The 14,037-nt window shown below is 56.8% G+C and overlaps 1 protein-coding gene across 1 annotated transcript in view; it reads left to right on the plus strand.

Moving 5' to 3' along the window:
- SLC25A1 (solute carrier family 25 member 1) overlaps nt 1-11,358 on the plus strand; it is a 32,584-nt gene extending 21,226 nt beyond the window's left edge. Inside the window, exons 2-9 of the mRNA XM_067539916.1 lie at nt 3,282-3,389; nt 3,728-3,827; nt 5,549-5,687; nt 7,048-7,132; nt 7,766-7,870; nt 8,707-8,822; nt 9,544-9,617; nt 10,489-11,358. Of these exons, the coding sequence (XP_067396017.1) occupies nt 3,282-3,389; nt 3,728-3,827; nt 5,549-5,687; nt 7,048-7,132; nt 7,766-7,870; nt 8,707-8,822; nt 9,544-9,617; nt 10,489-10,603 (842 nt within the window). The 3' untranslated portion in view covers nt 10,604-11,358. The remainder of the gene's footprint in view (nt 1-3,281; nt 3,390-3,727; nt 3,828-5,548; nt 5,688-7,047; nt 7,133-7,765; nt 7,871-8,706; nt 8,823-9,543; nt 9,618-10,488) is intronic.
- The last annotated feature ends 2,679 nt before the right edge of the window (nt 11,359-14,037 follow it).

Here is a 14,037-nt window from a genome sequence, read left to right on the forward strand (position 1 = left end):
CCACCCCCTTACGTTCTGTATCAGTCAATACTCAGGCTTTGTATGTGACTCCCTGAGGCCAGCCTGAGCTGCAGTGGGCGAGCTGCAGTAAGCTGTTGTGTGAAAGTGTTACGCTCTCGTCACATTTACGAAGCACAGCTGCTGTGATGTGCGGGCTGGCGCAGTGTTGGAGAGAAGGGAACAGAAAACTGGCCTGTCCCAGCAAGGCTCGTGATTGCCATGAGGATTTCACGGTCACGTGGCCCCTATTGTGTTGAGTATGGGGAGAATTCTAAGTAGGGCCCTGAGCAGCATAGTCTGATCTCTTCCCTGGTGCTGTGGATGGGCTGGAGCCGGGGCCCACCAGCACTCACGCTTTACTGCAACGATTGTGTCTGGAGAAGAGCTCTCTGCGCCACTCTTCTTTGGGTTCTTTCTGGCTTAATGCTTCTCTTGTTCTTGTCCTGACCTAGCTAATCATTCTGCAATTTGGCAGATAGCAGTAATTATTTGTCACTTTCCAACTAAGCAGTATGCTGCAGCCACTAATTACCTACCTCATGGGGCACTGAGATATCTATCCTCTTTGCACAGATAGGGAAACTGAGGCACAGATGAGGCTGTGACTTGGGTAGAAGAGGAAGTGTGGCCTAGTGGGTAGAGAACCAGATTGGGAGTCAAGAGACCCAGATTCTGTTCCTGGTCTGGTGGCTGAGTTGCTGTGCAACCTGGCGTGGTTCATTTCCCATCTCCCTATCTCTTTCTTCTTCTTTTTGTCTGCCTTGTTCAGGGCAGCCCCTGGCTCTGTGTGTATTTGTACAGCACCTAGCACAATGAGGCCCTGACCTCAGGTGGAGCCTCTCAGCATCAGCCTAGTAGAAATAAAGAAGAACATTGGACACTCAGCGGGTTAGTAGCAGAGCTAGAATTAGCACTCCGGACTTCCTGCTTTCAATGCCTCTATTTTACAACAGGTGTGGCAGGTTTTCCCCTTGAAGCATTTGTTGCATATTGTATTTAAATGGCACTTGTGGAATCTCAGCTGTCCCTCAACCCTGCCTCCTCCACAAGAATCACGGGCCAGGCTTTTCCTGTTGTAAAACATCCCCATACAATCCTGCCCCTGCCAGAGAATAATCCCAACCACAGAAGAAGTGCCCAGACAAGGGGTTTACCAGTGTCGTGAGGCTAGTGAGCGGAAGGCAGGCGTGGTCAGCTCTCCCATGCTGGCTCCCTAGGGCAGAGGGACACTCAGTAGCCCTTTGGGTGGGTCACTGCAGGCCAACGGGGATGGACGTTTGCTTAGGGCAAGAAAATCTCTAGAGCCAGCTGTGCAGGCAGCAGGTGATCTTGGGGGCAGGGACTTGCCCAGGTGGCGTCTTTAGGAGGAGACCGCCCTGCTTTATAATCAAGCGGGAAGATTTTATCATTAACGTGTTGCTTTTAGGGGGGAGTGCTGATTTGGGGGCAGTTAATCTGTTAATTCCAGGTACTGAAGGCTCTTTGATCTAGCGGAGAAAGGGAGAACAAGAACCTATGGCGGGAAGCTGAAGCTAGACGAATTCCCATTAGAAATTAGGCCCCAGTTTTTAACAGCAAGGGGGGGGGGGGTTAACCACTGGAATGAAGAACCAAGGGAAGTGGTGGATTCTCCATGTCTCCGTGACATCCGATCACGTCTGGGTGCCTTTCTGGAAGCTCTGCTTCAGTCACCGGGCACAGCGCATGGGTAACTGGGTGAAGAACTGTGGCCTGTGATACACAGGAGGTCAGGCTAGATGATCAAATAGTCGCTTGTGGCCTTAATCTAGAACCTTGGCCCCGTCCCTTCAGGCTGGGGCACTGGGGTGCTAGAGACTTGGTGCTAAGTGTGTATGCGGGGTCTGACTTTAAACTCCTGTAATAGCAACACTGTAGGGAAAATCCAAGCAGTTCTGTGCTGCGGTAACCCAAAGGTGATGCTGGTGGCTATTTGCCTTGTGAAATTGCTGTGGAAATGTCAGCCCAGACCCTACATCTACTTGCCCCCCCGCTCCCTCCTCCCGCATGGTGATTGATTGAAACACAGACATTTTTACTTGCCCACCAAATACAGCTACTGGCCTGGGGGTGAGAGAGTGACCAGAATTTCCTGGTGCTAGTTTGTCTCCATGTCTAGAAATCAAGTCCCGACACTGGGAGTACGGTAAGCACACAGGGCTGTATAACTGGTGAGCTGAGCTGCACGGATGCTTGGCCTGAGGATTTCACAATCTGAAGGCACAGGCCTGGGCAAACACGGAGCAGGATATGTGCTTTGCAGCCAGATTGCTTCACAAGTGTGTCTGCAGAAGGACTTCCAGGAGGAGGAGGTGGGGGGGGAGGGGCGCTAAGGGGGAAACTGTTCTAAGAGGGCGGGAGGGGGGATGAAAGAAGCTGGGCATGGATGAAGGGTCTGAAGTCGGGACAGGGCTTTGGCAGGAGAGAGTTGGAGGAGGGGGGGATAGGTGTCTGCATACACAGCACTGTGCATCTTTAAAGTGCTTTATAGACATTCGTGACTTTTCATGCCACCCTGTGAGGCAGGCAATTACCATCACCCCACCTTGCGAGTTGTGGGGGAAGGCGGGATGCGATTACATGGCGTGCCTTTAGCACTGACTCCCTCTGTGGCCAGAGCTGGGGTTGAAATCTGGGAGTTCCTGGTTCCCAGATCAGCATTCGGGCTTTTCGTCCATGACTTGGTGTGTGGCTGTCTGTCCCCTGCCTGCACCGTCCGTGGTCTGCCATGTACTGCTCAGAGCCAGACTGAAAGCTCATCTGGCGCTATAAAATCATGGCACTAAATGCTCCTCTGCTGGCAGCATGCTGACTGTGTGACCGTCGCCGCTAGAGGCTCTGACTGAAAGCAGGGTCCTGTGGCGCTCAGCGTTGTACAAACACACAGGAAGAGCCGGTCCCTGCCTTGTCCGTCCAGACAGCACAGAAAGAGGAGGGCAGAATGTGTCTTTCACCGGAGCCAGCAGTCAGCCCCAGCGGCCGGATTGGCAAAGGAGCCGTTGTTCAGAAGTGCTGCCATGTAGGCGCCAAGATGAGTGCAGAGATGCTCCAAAGAGCTCGTTGGCTGCTGGGCACGTCTGCACATCTGGCCCTTACCCAGGTGCCCACCTGGGAGCCCAGCCCAACCAGGGTCTGCCTCCAGGTGCTGCAAGGTGGGGCTTGGACCATTAGAAATGGACTGGGGGGGTCCCCATTGGGGAGATGCTACTGCGGCTGGGATAACAGCACAGCATCGCTATCTCCCCCCTCCTTGTTCTCCACAGGTGGTATTGCCGGTGGCATTGAGATCTGCATTACATTCCCTACGGAGTACGTGAAGACTCAGCTACAGCTGGATGAGAAAGCGAACCCACCCCGGTACAAAGGCATCGGTAAGTCCAGAGCCTGGCAGCCGCGTGTGCAGAGAGACTGGGCTAGGGATCACAGAAGGGGGCTGGCGATCAGTGCCTGGCGGCAGGGGCTGGGGGAGGCACAGCACCCGTGGGGATGGCTCCTTTCCCCCAGTAGTTCCCTGCCAGCTCCAAGTGGGCTGAGACGTTCACTCCGATGGTGCGTTTGCAGCCTGGTCACCACATCGCCCCAGCTGTTCGGTCCTGGCCGATGTCCTTGGGGAAGACCCAGAGCTCAGCAGGGAACGCAGGGCCCGGGGAGAGCCTGAATGGTGGACGGCCAGCTGGCTAAGCCCCCCTTTCCATGTGTTCTCCCCTAGCGGACTGCGTGAGGCAGACTGTCCAAGGCCATGGCGTGAAGGGGCTTTATCGAGGCCTCAGCTCACTGGTTTATGGCTCCATCCCAAAGGCTGCCGTGAGGTAAGGTGCTCCAGCTGTGACAACCGGCCTCGCCCTTGAGGCGTTCGGGGGGGTGCTGAGGTCTTACGCGTTGTCCATAGGAAAGCCTGCGTTAGGCTTTGTGAGTTGCAGACGCGCAATCTAAGCCCAGGTGATTGTCCTGCTCCTTGACGCCCGCCAGCCCCCCAAACAAGTGGATGAGAAACCCTGTAAGAGCCCTCCCGGAGTGACCCCTCCTCCTCCGCTCGCTGCTGAGGGAGTCTCCATCACTCAGGCTGGGGGTCCGTCCCGCACGGCCTCTCCGCAGAACGGCCCTGCCGTGAAAGCCAGGATGTACCTCCTGCACAGGAGCGCAGTGCAGGGTTAGTCAGAGACACCCTGAGCGACCCTCTCTGAGGGCTGCCTGCTGTGGAGTGTGGGGCATCGCTTGCCTCTGCCCACGTGTGGGGCCAATGTTTGGAGAAGTGAGGAGGCAGCTCGGCCCCGCTGGAGGGCAAGGAGGTTTGGTATCCATCTGCAGACGGTCACCGTGGAGGTGGACCCTGGGGTCTGGCCAGTCATTACTGGACAGCGTGCCCAGTTCCCTGGGAAGGGGTGGGATTGTGTCCCTGGCTGGCTGCTACCTTTGGGGCTGACGGAGAAAACCATCCGGCTCTGATCAGGACCAGCCTTAAGGGATGCTGTGAGAGGAGAGCCCCATCTGCCAGTGGGCAGTGCTGTGGGGAGCTGCCCCAAGGCACGGCTAGGAGTCCGCTCTTCCAGGAGCGCCCAGCCATTCCAGCCTGAGCCCCTCCCAGCAGCAGGGCCCTGTAGGGAGTGGGGGGACGTTGCTGCCCAGAGCTGCTCCAGCGAGGAGCCACTGCAGAGGAAAGCGTGTGATTTCTGAGCAGTTTGGTCCCCACCCTCAGCGCCAGTTCAGGAGGGTGGGGGTGGCAGGTAGAGCCCTGGCAGATCAGCTCTTCTCTGGAGCATGAGGGGATGATTCGGGAGCCGAGCCGAGCAGATGGCTGGGATGCCAGGGCCGGTGAGAGCGGCTTTGCAGACTCTGCTCTGCTGCCTTCTCTCTACCCCTCGCCAGAGAAGAACCAGTAGCTAACAGCTGTCAGCAGTCCCAGCCTGGGCACCACCAGCCCCGCTTCTCGTTGGCTTTCTGGCTTCGTGCCTTCCCAGGAGGTGCACCAGGGGCATGGCGTGTGGGCACCTGCGCTTAGCCCAGCGGGAGTGCAGGAGATGGGCGTAGGGCAACTGGGTGTGTCTGGTGCCAAGGAGCGATGGAGGGGCTCAGCCGGGGAGTCACTTTGTGCGGCAGCCTGCCCCCCGGTACTGGGAAGTGGAGAGAAGAGCGAGTCCTATTCGCAAGGCCCTTCCCCCTCCTTTGGGGGGTCCCCAGCGCTCTCCCGCACAGCCATAGCCACAGCAGCCTCTGCAGTCATCCTGGTGTGGCAGGAACGAGTGCAGCCAGCCTGCTCTGAGTTGTGCTGCCCCCGCACCAGCCTCTGGGGGGCACAGAAGTGCACTTTCCCCCCTCGACTCCTGCATCCCTGCGCTGTGCTCCCGGCCCCACCCGGAGGTTGATCCAGAGGCCAGACCCCGGGCTCTCTAGCGAGCTGCCCGTGGAGTGCTGTGGGAGCTGCCAGCCCTGCGGGTTGGCCCAGCTGGGCTAGAGGCTGGCTACCAGGAATGCATCTCGCTGCGTCTGCGGCGTCCGGTGGCTTGCAGGGGCTGCCTTTCTCCCCTGACAGGTTCGGCATGTTCGAGTTCCTCAGCAACCACATGAGAGATGAGAAGGGCCAGCTGGACAGCAAGCGCGGCCTCCTGTGCGGCTTGGGAGCAGGGGTGGCCGAGGCCGTGGTGGTGGTGTGTCCCATGGAGACCATCAAGGTACCACCCCCATGCCCCCTGTTCCTGTCGCCTGCCCTCTTTCCTTCCCCTCCCCCCATCCCTCGGGGTGGAGAAAAGCTCTCTGCTGGCTGGAGCTGGTCTGAGTGTGGCAGAGTTGGGGGGCAGGGGAAGCCATGGAGGGAGCCCCATTGCTCTGGGGGTGACTGATGCCTGCTTTCTGCCCTAGAGCTAAGCTGGCTGGGCTCTGTCTCGTTGGGCACAGCCTCTGCTCCATCCACCCCCGGTGGCACATGGGGAGGGGGAACACTTGTGCTCTGCCCCAGACGAAATGTCCACGGGCTGCGAGTGCTCCCCAGTGGTGAACGGTGAGAGGTGCAGGGAAAGACTTTGCACATGGGCGTTCCCTCTGGATTCTCCTGTGGGTGGAAAGCTTCAGCCAGAGATCAGACAGGATCTGATTTTTCCTGGAGCCCGTATCTCCTGCAGTGAATGACTTCACTATCTCGGCTCTTTTCCCCTGTGTTGTTCAGTTTTTTCTCCTTGCTTTATAACCCCCAGGCCCAGATTCTCAAATGAGGCATGGCCTGGGCACCCTGTTTCATTCTCTGTAAAATGTGCTGCCCTCAGTGAGTGACATTTGGGCACAAATGCTTCTTACGCAGTGTAACATTAGAACCGGGGAGCGGGCTGAAAAACTGGGCTCCACTTGCATGATTTTCTTCCGCGTAGTCCTGAGAGGTGGCGGAGAGCCATTAGCAGCATCAGACTGGGCCGCAGAAGTCAGTCCCCAGCTCTGCCACGGATCTGCTGCCTGACCCCAGGCACGTCCCTTCACCTCTCTGTGCCTCAAAGTGGGGACCAATATATGGCCCCTCCTTTGCAAAATGCTTTGAGATCCTTGGTTGAAAGTTGCTTGGTAAGGGGGATGGGACTGTGATTTATGGACATGAAGTTCGACGCTCTCACAGGTTACCAACAGATGAAGCACTGGGAAGGATACCCTCTTGCTTTGCTGGCCCTTTGCTGGTCCCAGCCTGGGACTCCCAGATTCTCCCCTTCGAAGTGCCGACCCTTATGAGTTTCAAGTGTTCCTAGCTGCAATCCTTCCTCCATCTGGCCAATAATCCCTAGGCTGCACGGGTCCCTTCCCTTTAGCACACTCCCCATGCAGTCAGAGTGAACACATGCAGTTGCAGGTAAACCTTGGGCAGGGTTTTCATTCCCCTCTGGAATGGCATCAGTACAGTGCTCCCCCAGATTAACAGCGACCCTCGCTGCTGAATCTGTGAGCAGGGCCCAGCTGCCAGACATCTGACTGGGCTCCTGTACCTTGAGGGTGGGGGTCTCTTCACCTGCAGGTTGGGATTAACAACAAGTCCGAACATTCTCTTCCCCCCAGGTGAAGTTTATCCACGACCAGTGCTCCCCCAAACCTAAGTACCGCGGCTTCTTCCACGGTGTGCGGGAGATCATCCGTGACCAGGGTGAGGGCCCTGGGCATGACAGCGTTACCCTGCACCTCCGCTCCGCATTACCCTCCCACGCAATGTGCAGGGCCTCACCATGCTGGCCGTTGGGGCTGGGCTCTGAACTGCCTCCTCCCACCAGCGTGGGAGACGTGTGTGAGCTGTCCAGTTAGCCAGCAGTACAGGCCCTCCAGAAACAGCAGCGCCCAAGTGTCTGCTTGGCCCTCCAGTGGTACGGCTCTTGGGAGACCAACTTCCCAGGCCCCAGCTCCTTTCCTCTCACGGCCCGGCTGGGGGAAAGCAGCGCAGCCAGGGCAGCGTGTCCACGGGAGTGGAGGGGAGGCCAAAAGATGGGTGGTTCTAGCTTTCTGGCAGGCCACTGAAGTCATGCAGGGCAGGCCTCACCCGCTGCCAATGAGAACATGGGGAAATTCCCCCCCCCCCCCCCCCGTGCTGTTACTGCTGAATAAACGTGTGAGCCAAGTGGGTGGAGCGCGAGGAGGAGCTGGGGGAGTAGCTGGGCTCTGTGCTGTGCACCCTGCCGGGGTGGGGGTATGCATGGAGGAAAGGGGATGGTTGTCCCGTGGGCTCGGGGTCAGTGGTGTCACGCGGCTTCCCTCCTCTAACGCTGCCTCTTCTCCCTTGCTGCAGGTCTGAAGGGAACCTACCAGGGTTTAACTGCTACTGTCCTCAAACAAGGATCGAACCAGGCCATTCGTTTCTTCGTCATGACCGCTCTGAGGAACTGGTACAAAGGTACCCTCGCTCTGCCCCCTCTCTCGGCACGCTGCCGCCTGGCCCCAGCCTCTCCGCACCGCTGCGGGCGAGACCCGTGCTGCACAGCCACCTACGGCACAAGGGTGGGCTCCGGGCTCTGGCTTCTCCAGCCTCACTTGAGCTGCTGCTCTTCCCTCCGAGGAAAACGCTCCCACCACTGCTCATGTTCACGAGAGTGTGGAAGGGCCCGGGGCAGGGCAGTGCTGGGGAGAAGGGAAGCCTAGGTTAAAAGCCCAGTGGGATGCAGACGGCAAGTAAGCGGAGGCTATAATAGGGTCTGTTCGCAGCGTCTCCTCCATTCTGCCCCTGCTTACCCATGTGCTGCAGCAGGCGGGTGCATCTCCTCCTGCACCCCCTCTTAACGCCCCCGGCCCTGCACCCGGGGGCCTTGCCCCTTTTGACACATGAGTCTGTTCAGAACTAAGCCACCAGGGGGCGCTTTCCCACCCACTCACTGCTAGGCTTAGCACTGGCCCAGGCTTGGCCCTTCCCTGCCTGACAGCTGTGGGATCTGAAGAGACTGCTTCACTTTAAAATCTCTGCAAATGACTCTTGGCGGCAAACAGCCGACCTGGCCCCTCTGCTCCCGGCGCCCGCCTGGCGACAGCTCATCTCTGGCCCCCTTAGCCCTTCCCTGTTCCTTTCACCACCCCCAGCCCGCGGGAACCTTGGCATCTCTCCCATGCGGTGCGACTCGCTGCCATCCCTGCACTCTCCCGCCCTTCTGTTTATCTCGGGCTCTGTCCCACTGTGGCTCTCCAATCTCTTCCCCTCCACCTCTTGCTGCCCCTTTGTGTTGCTCTCCTTCTTCCCAGGGGATGATCCCAACAAGGTCCTGAATCCCATTGTCACCGGGATATTTGGGGCCCTTGCCGGAGCTGCCAGCGTCTTTGGCAACACCCCCCTGGACGTGGTGAAAACCAGAATGCAGGTACGGCAGGGGGTCACGTCACTCCTGGGCTTCTGCTGTGAGCCCGTCAGTCGCCTCTCACCTCTGGACGCTCCACGTCTACTGGCCTCATCGAGACCAGGGCCGCTCGGTCGAGCGCCGAAATGGGGACGTAGCTAAGTGCCATATGGCCTCTCCTGAGAGAGGAGCAGGAGCTGACACAGAGAGTGCTCCCCACGAAGGCCCTGCCTGCCCTGGAGAATGACCTCCGGGTTGACTGGCCTGCTGGGAGAGCAGCCCCACTGTAGGGCCCAGTGAGGCCGTATGTCCACATTAGCCATGCTGTTCCGGAGTCAGGCCATTCTACTTCTGCCCCACGTCCATCCTAATGCTGTGCTCCGTGGCTGTGGTCACGCTGCCCTCTGGGTACCTGAGTTAATAGCAAACGATTCACTCCTAGGCCCAGGGCTCCCCTACACTAGAGGAATTTGGCGTGTTCCTCTCCTTGCAGTCCCCTTAGTGGTCTGAACACACCTGGCATCCACCCAGAAATATCTGCTGTGGGACCCAGGCATGGCCACTGCCATTCAGATTAGGCCACGTCTAAGCACTACCTTGGGGTCAGCCTGGACGTTGCTGCTGTGACGGCTCCGGCTGTGTAAACAGAAGCCCTCCAGAGCCCTTCCAGAATCTCGCAGAGCCACTGCTTGTGTGGCATAGATGCCACCATTACAGCTGTGACCCTTCTCTTTGTTTCCTATAGGGGCTCGAGGCACACAAGTACAAGAGCACCTGGGACTGCGCCTACCAGATCATGAAATACGAAGGGCCCATCGCGTGAGTCCGGCATCTCATTTCCATGCAGGGGGCTCAGGGCTGGGTGAACGTAGAGAAACAGGAACGATTCCTCTTCTGCAGCCTCGTGCTGGAGAAGCAGTTCAGCCACGTATTGTGAAACAGGGAGCAGTGCCGTAGGCGGCAAAGAGATCTGTCGCCATCCTGTGTGAAAGGCACCTTGGGGTAGGATTTGCAGAAGGGGGAGCAGGACCTGGGGCACACGAGGGAGAGAGTGTGTCTCTCTCCTCTCCCCCCCCCCGCCCCCGGCGTAAGGGATGGCGTAGGAAAGGCAGTGAACAGCAGGAGTAGCAGCGAGGCCTGGCTGTGAGAGGAATGGAGATGCACAGATGACGGAGGGGAGGACTGGGAAGAGAAGGGGGCAGGGGGAGAGACTTGTGCGGATTTTATTAGCCTCTCTACAAATGCCACAAGCACAGGCCCAGCGCCTCAGCTAGTGTAAAGTCAGGAAGCCAACGGTGACTAACCCCTCCTGAGCAGCTGGCCTGGCATCTGAAGAAGCAGGAGGTGTGGAGAGTGGATCCTGTGATAGGAGAGGGGCAGTTGACTAGAAAGCCCTGACTGGGAATCTTGAGAAGTTGGGGTCTCTGTGCGGGATTCGCTAGCCGGGAAGGAGCCTTTTCCCCAGCCCCTTTCATTCCAGCGGAGACTGGGCTGGTCCGTGCTCGTGCTGGGTGTGGAGTGGGAGCATCACCAGGTATGACTGCAGGGCATCGGCGCTGTTTTACACCAGGCTGCCTGCCCTGCCAGAGAGCGTTGGGGGTGGGCCTGGTCCCGCAGCTGGCCACACTCTGCCTTGCCCAGGCCTGCGTGGGGCGCTCTGCTCAGCCCTCGCCTCTCCTCCCCCTGGCAGGTTCTACAAGGGCACCGTCCCTCGCCTGGGCCGCGTCTGTCTGGATGTGGCCATCGTCTTTGTCATCTATGATGAAGTGGTCAAGGTCCTCAATAAGGTGTGGAAAACCGACTGAGCCTGCCGTCCGGGGCCGTGGCACCGTCTCCACCGCCACCAGGCAGCAGCTGGATAAAGATGACCAACCCCGGCTGAATCAAGACGGACACTTCACCATGGGCGGTGCCAAGGTTTAAGTCTCCCTCCTGTGTGAAAGCAAGGGAGCTAGTCCTGGGCCCAGCAAGTCGGTCCCATCTCAAACCCTGACAACCTTTATTTATAGGAGCGAACTGTGGAGCAGTTTAAATTATTGACCATGTGCTAAAATGATTGGGAGGGGTGGGGGAATCTATCGACAAACTTCACAAAGGCCCGCTCTGCCGGCCGAGGGGTGGGAGGTGGATCACGCAGCGCCCATGAGTGAGAAGAGGGGCCACGATTTCTCCGGCTAGCTTAGAATTCAGTCAAGGTCTCCTTTTGCCTTTGAGAAAACAGAGCCAAGCCAGCAAAGAGTCCCACTGAGCTCACGGCCCCCTCCTGCCTCGGCCAGCAGGGGCCTTGCAGTGAGTGTGGGGCTGTTGCTGGCTGCAGGGGTGTGATTGCAATGGTGGGGATGTTCTGGGCCGTGGGGAGCTCACCTGCTACTCCAGTCCCATCTTCTACCTGTCGGAGCCCCCTAGGGAATGGGGTGGGAGCCCTGGCTTTGAGGAGCTCACGGCTACTCCTGAGCCAGTCTGGAGAAGCAGGAGTCACTAGCGGGGGTTGTGTGGGAGCCCTGGCGGTGGAGCAGCTCCAGCCACCTCCGTCGCAGCGTTTTCCCGTGGAAGTCGCTGGGCCAGAGAGGATTGATTGTGAAGGATTGACCTGTGTCGGATACCCCCTGATTTAAGCCAGAAAGCTGCGTGGAGACCCCGGGGGGCGGGGGGGAGGCAATGTAGCCTTTGTCTCTGCCTCCTTGAGTCAGATAGTATGAGCCAGACCCATGGGTCCGCACGTGCACCTTCCCGTGGGAGCTTTGCTGGCCCAGCGGCCTCCACTGGAGGAGAGGAAATTCACCTAGCGCCCAGAACATGGCAGTTACATCCCAGCCACTTGCACCGGCTCCTGGCAGTGCGGGTGAAGCGCAGACCCTGCTCTCAGCTGTGGCGCCTTTGTGTTCCTTTTCATCGCTGAGGAAACTCCATTCCCAGGCGAGTGAAATTCCAGCCTAGAATGACCAGGTTCCTCCCCCCTCTGACAGAGACCGTGTTTACATGGGAGATGGGAGTGAGAGACAGGGAGAAGTGTTTGCCTGCCACTCGACCCCCCTGAGTGAGTCCCTTGGTAATGCTTTCTCTAATTAAACTGTGCCTCCTTCCACTCTGCCTCTCCACCCCAACTGCCCTCAACTCGATAGTCCAGTGCTGGCGGCCAGACAGGTACTTAGATAGACTAAATGAACTTCACAGTGAGTTATTAACACTTGTACTGTATCCCCAGGGGACAGTAGCCCTGTCCTTGCCCAGTGCCAAGAGCTTATAATGGTTCCAGTGCAGATTTGTGCCAAAAGTGTCTGTCTATAATAGATACAGGGGTGGTGTTCTTGTTTGTTTGTACTGTCCGTGACAAATGCAGCCTTAACACTATCGTAAGTGCAGGTGAAGAAGGAAAGCACAGGAGAGAGTCATTTTCCGTCTTTCTGCTCGGAAGCCATTAAGTTTATTGCATTTGCAACTTGAATAAAATAAGAGCCTTGCTTTAGAACACTCTTCAGAATCGAACCAGAATCTGTAAAGCCAGCAATCCACCCTTACATTGCATGTGAGTGTATATCTGATGTGTAGATCTATAATATTGTGGTTTACTATAATATTCTACAGTACCAGTCCCTGACCCTGCAGCTCACCATGGTCTCACTGTAGTGTCTGTGGCCCCTATTGTACTATGCTGTAACCTTTAGAAAGGCAAAGAGCTGTCCCCAACCACTGCTGTTCAGAATCTTATGGATGGCTGACCAGGCAGTGCCTTGGACTTTGTGGTTACCACGCCGGCAGCTGCTTTGTTTTCATTCCGGCTAATGTTTTAGAGTCCCAGGGTTTCTTCTCTGGCTTGGGTAGAATGTGTTAATCTTGTGCTTGAAGCTGGATACTGGAGTGACTTGCCATTTTCAAGGCCAAATTGGGACTCTCTGGTGAGAACCCCAACAATAAACCAAAGTTGCCTGTTAACAAAGTCTCCATTGCTCCATGTGCATCAAAGGCAGCCTGGGTCTGTTGCAATTTAAGCCTTTTGCTCACTTCCCTTCTGCCACTGAGAGCCCTCCCTGCAGTCGGGATGAGCAAAGGGATCCAGTCCCAAACCATATCTGAATGCATTTCGTCAATGCCGCTAGCTACATTGCAGCTACCCAGGAATGATGACTTGTTCCCTTATGCTGGCTGCAGATCATTTGACACTTTAGCCCATGTATGCTGCAGTCTGGTTTACAATGCAGAAATAACCAAGTGTGTGTTCCCTTCTGATTCGAGGATACTTACCCTAGAATTGCACAGGTCATCACTAGGCTCCGAACAGGCCATGAACTTCCCGTTGTGCGTTACCGTCCAATTCAATCCATTGCCTCAGCACTGTGCTGATAAGGGAATGAGATTTGATGTCCCTGACACTTCTCAGATGCTCTTGTAGCACATGTTAAGCATGAGATTCTGAATGACTAAAAACTAAACTGGACCGTTTCCTGAGCTCAGTGGAAATGCCTCTGGCTCTGATCTTGTAAAACCCTCATTGACGTGAACAGACCCCTTGTTTGTGGTGCAGGTGGTGAGAGACTGAAAGCCAGGCCGGGTTCCTCATCCCTGCTGACTTCAATGAGGGGAGCAAAGATGGTGCCCTAAAATTGTAAGCCCAGTGCAATGAAAATCGGGGTGGGGTGGATGCTGAATGGGAGTGGAAGAGGACGTTTGGGAAAGGCTCTGTCTACTGGATATTAGTTAGTGGCTTCTCCTCCAGGACCAATGAATTATTTCCTGTGTTGCTTCTCCTTGTTTGCCTTCTTCGGGGGAGCTGCTCTCTCCCGAAGCTGCCTTTGGGCTAGAAAGAGACGCGACCAGACAGATTCCTAATGCAAGGCCGAGAACTGCTGCCACCACGGGGCTCCCCTTGGGAGGTGGGAGCCACTGTTTCCTTTACTCACTTGCGCTAGGTCAGACTCCTTGTGGAGTGTCATTCTGTGGGTGCAGGGCAGGCCATTGCCCGACACTTATCCCTCCGGAGGTGCCAAAGCTAAGAGAAAGCTCAGCAGAGGAGTGTGTGCACTATGTTGTGTCTCTGCCTTTGTCTTGGCAGAGTCCCTGTGCGCTGCTCTCTGCAAGGCTGTCTTCTGTACATGTTGTATCAGCCCCTGCTGCTTTCTCAGGTTTTACTGCATTCAGAGATTACGTAATAAACTGAAACCTGCTGCAAACTGGATGGCTCCTGTACTTGCTTTTCTGGGATGTCTTGTGTATCTGCTTTCTGTCATAGATGCCTCTGAAT

Source organism: Emydura macquarii, unplaced genomic scaffold (assembly GCF_026122565.2).
Source record: "Emydura macquarii macquarii isolate MOO-44397 ecotype Brisbane River unplaced genomic scaffold, CSIRO-AGI_Emac_v2 contig_554, whole genome shotgun sequence".
NCBI lineage: Eukaryota > Metazoa > Chordata > Testudines > Chelidae > Emydura > Emydura macquarii.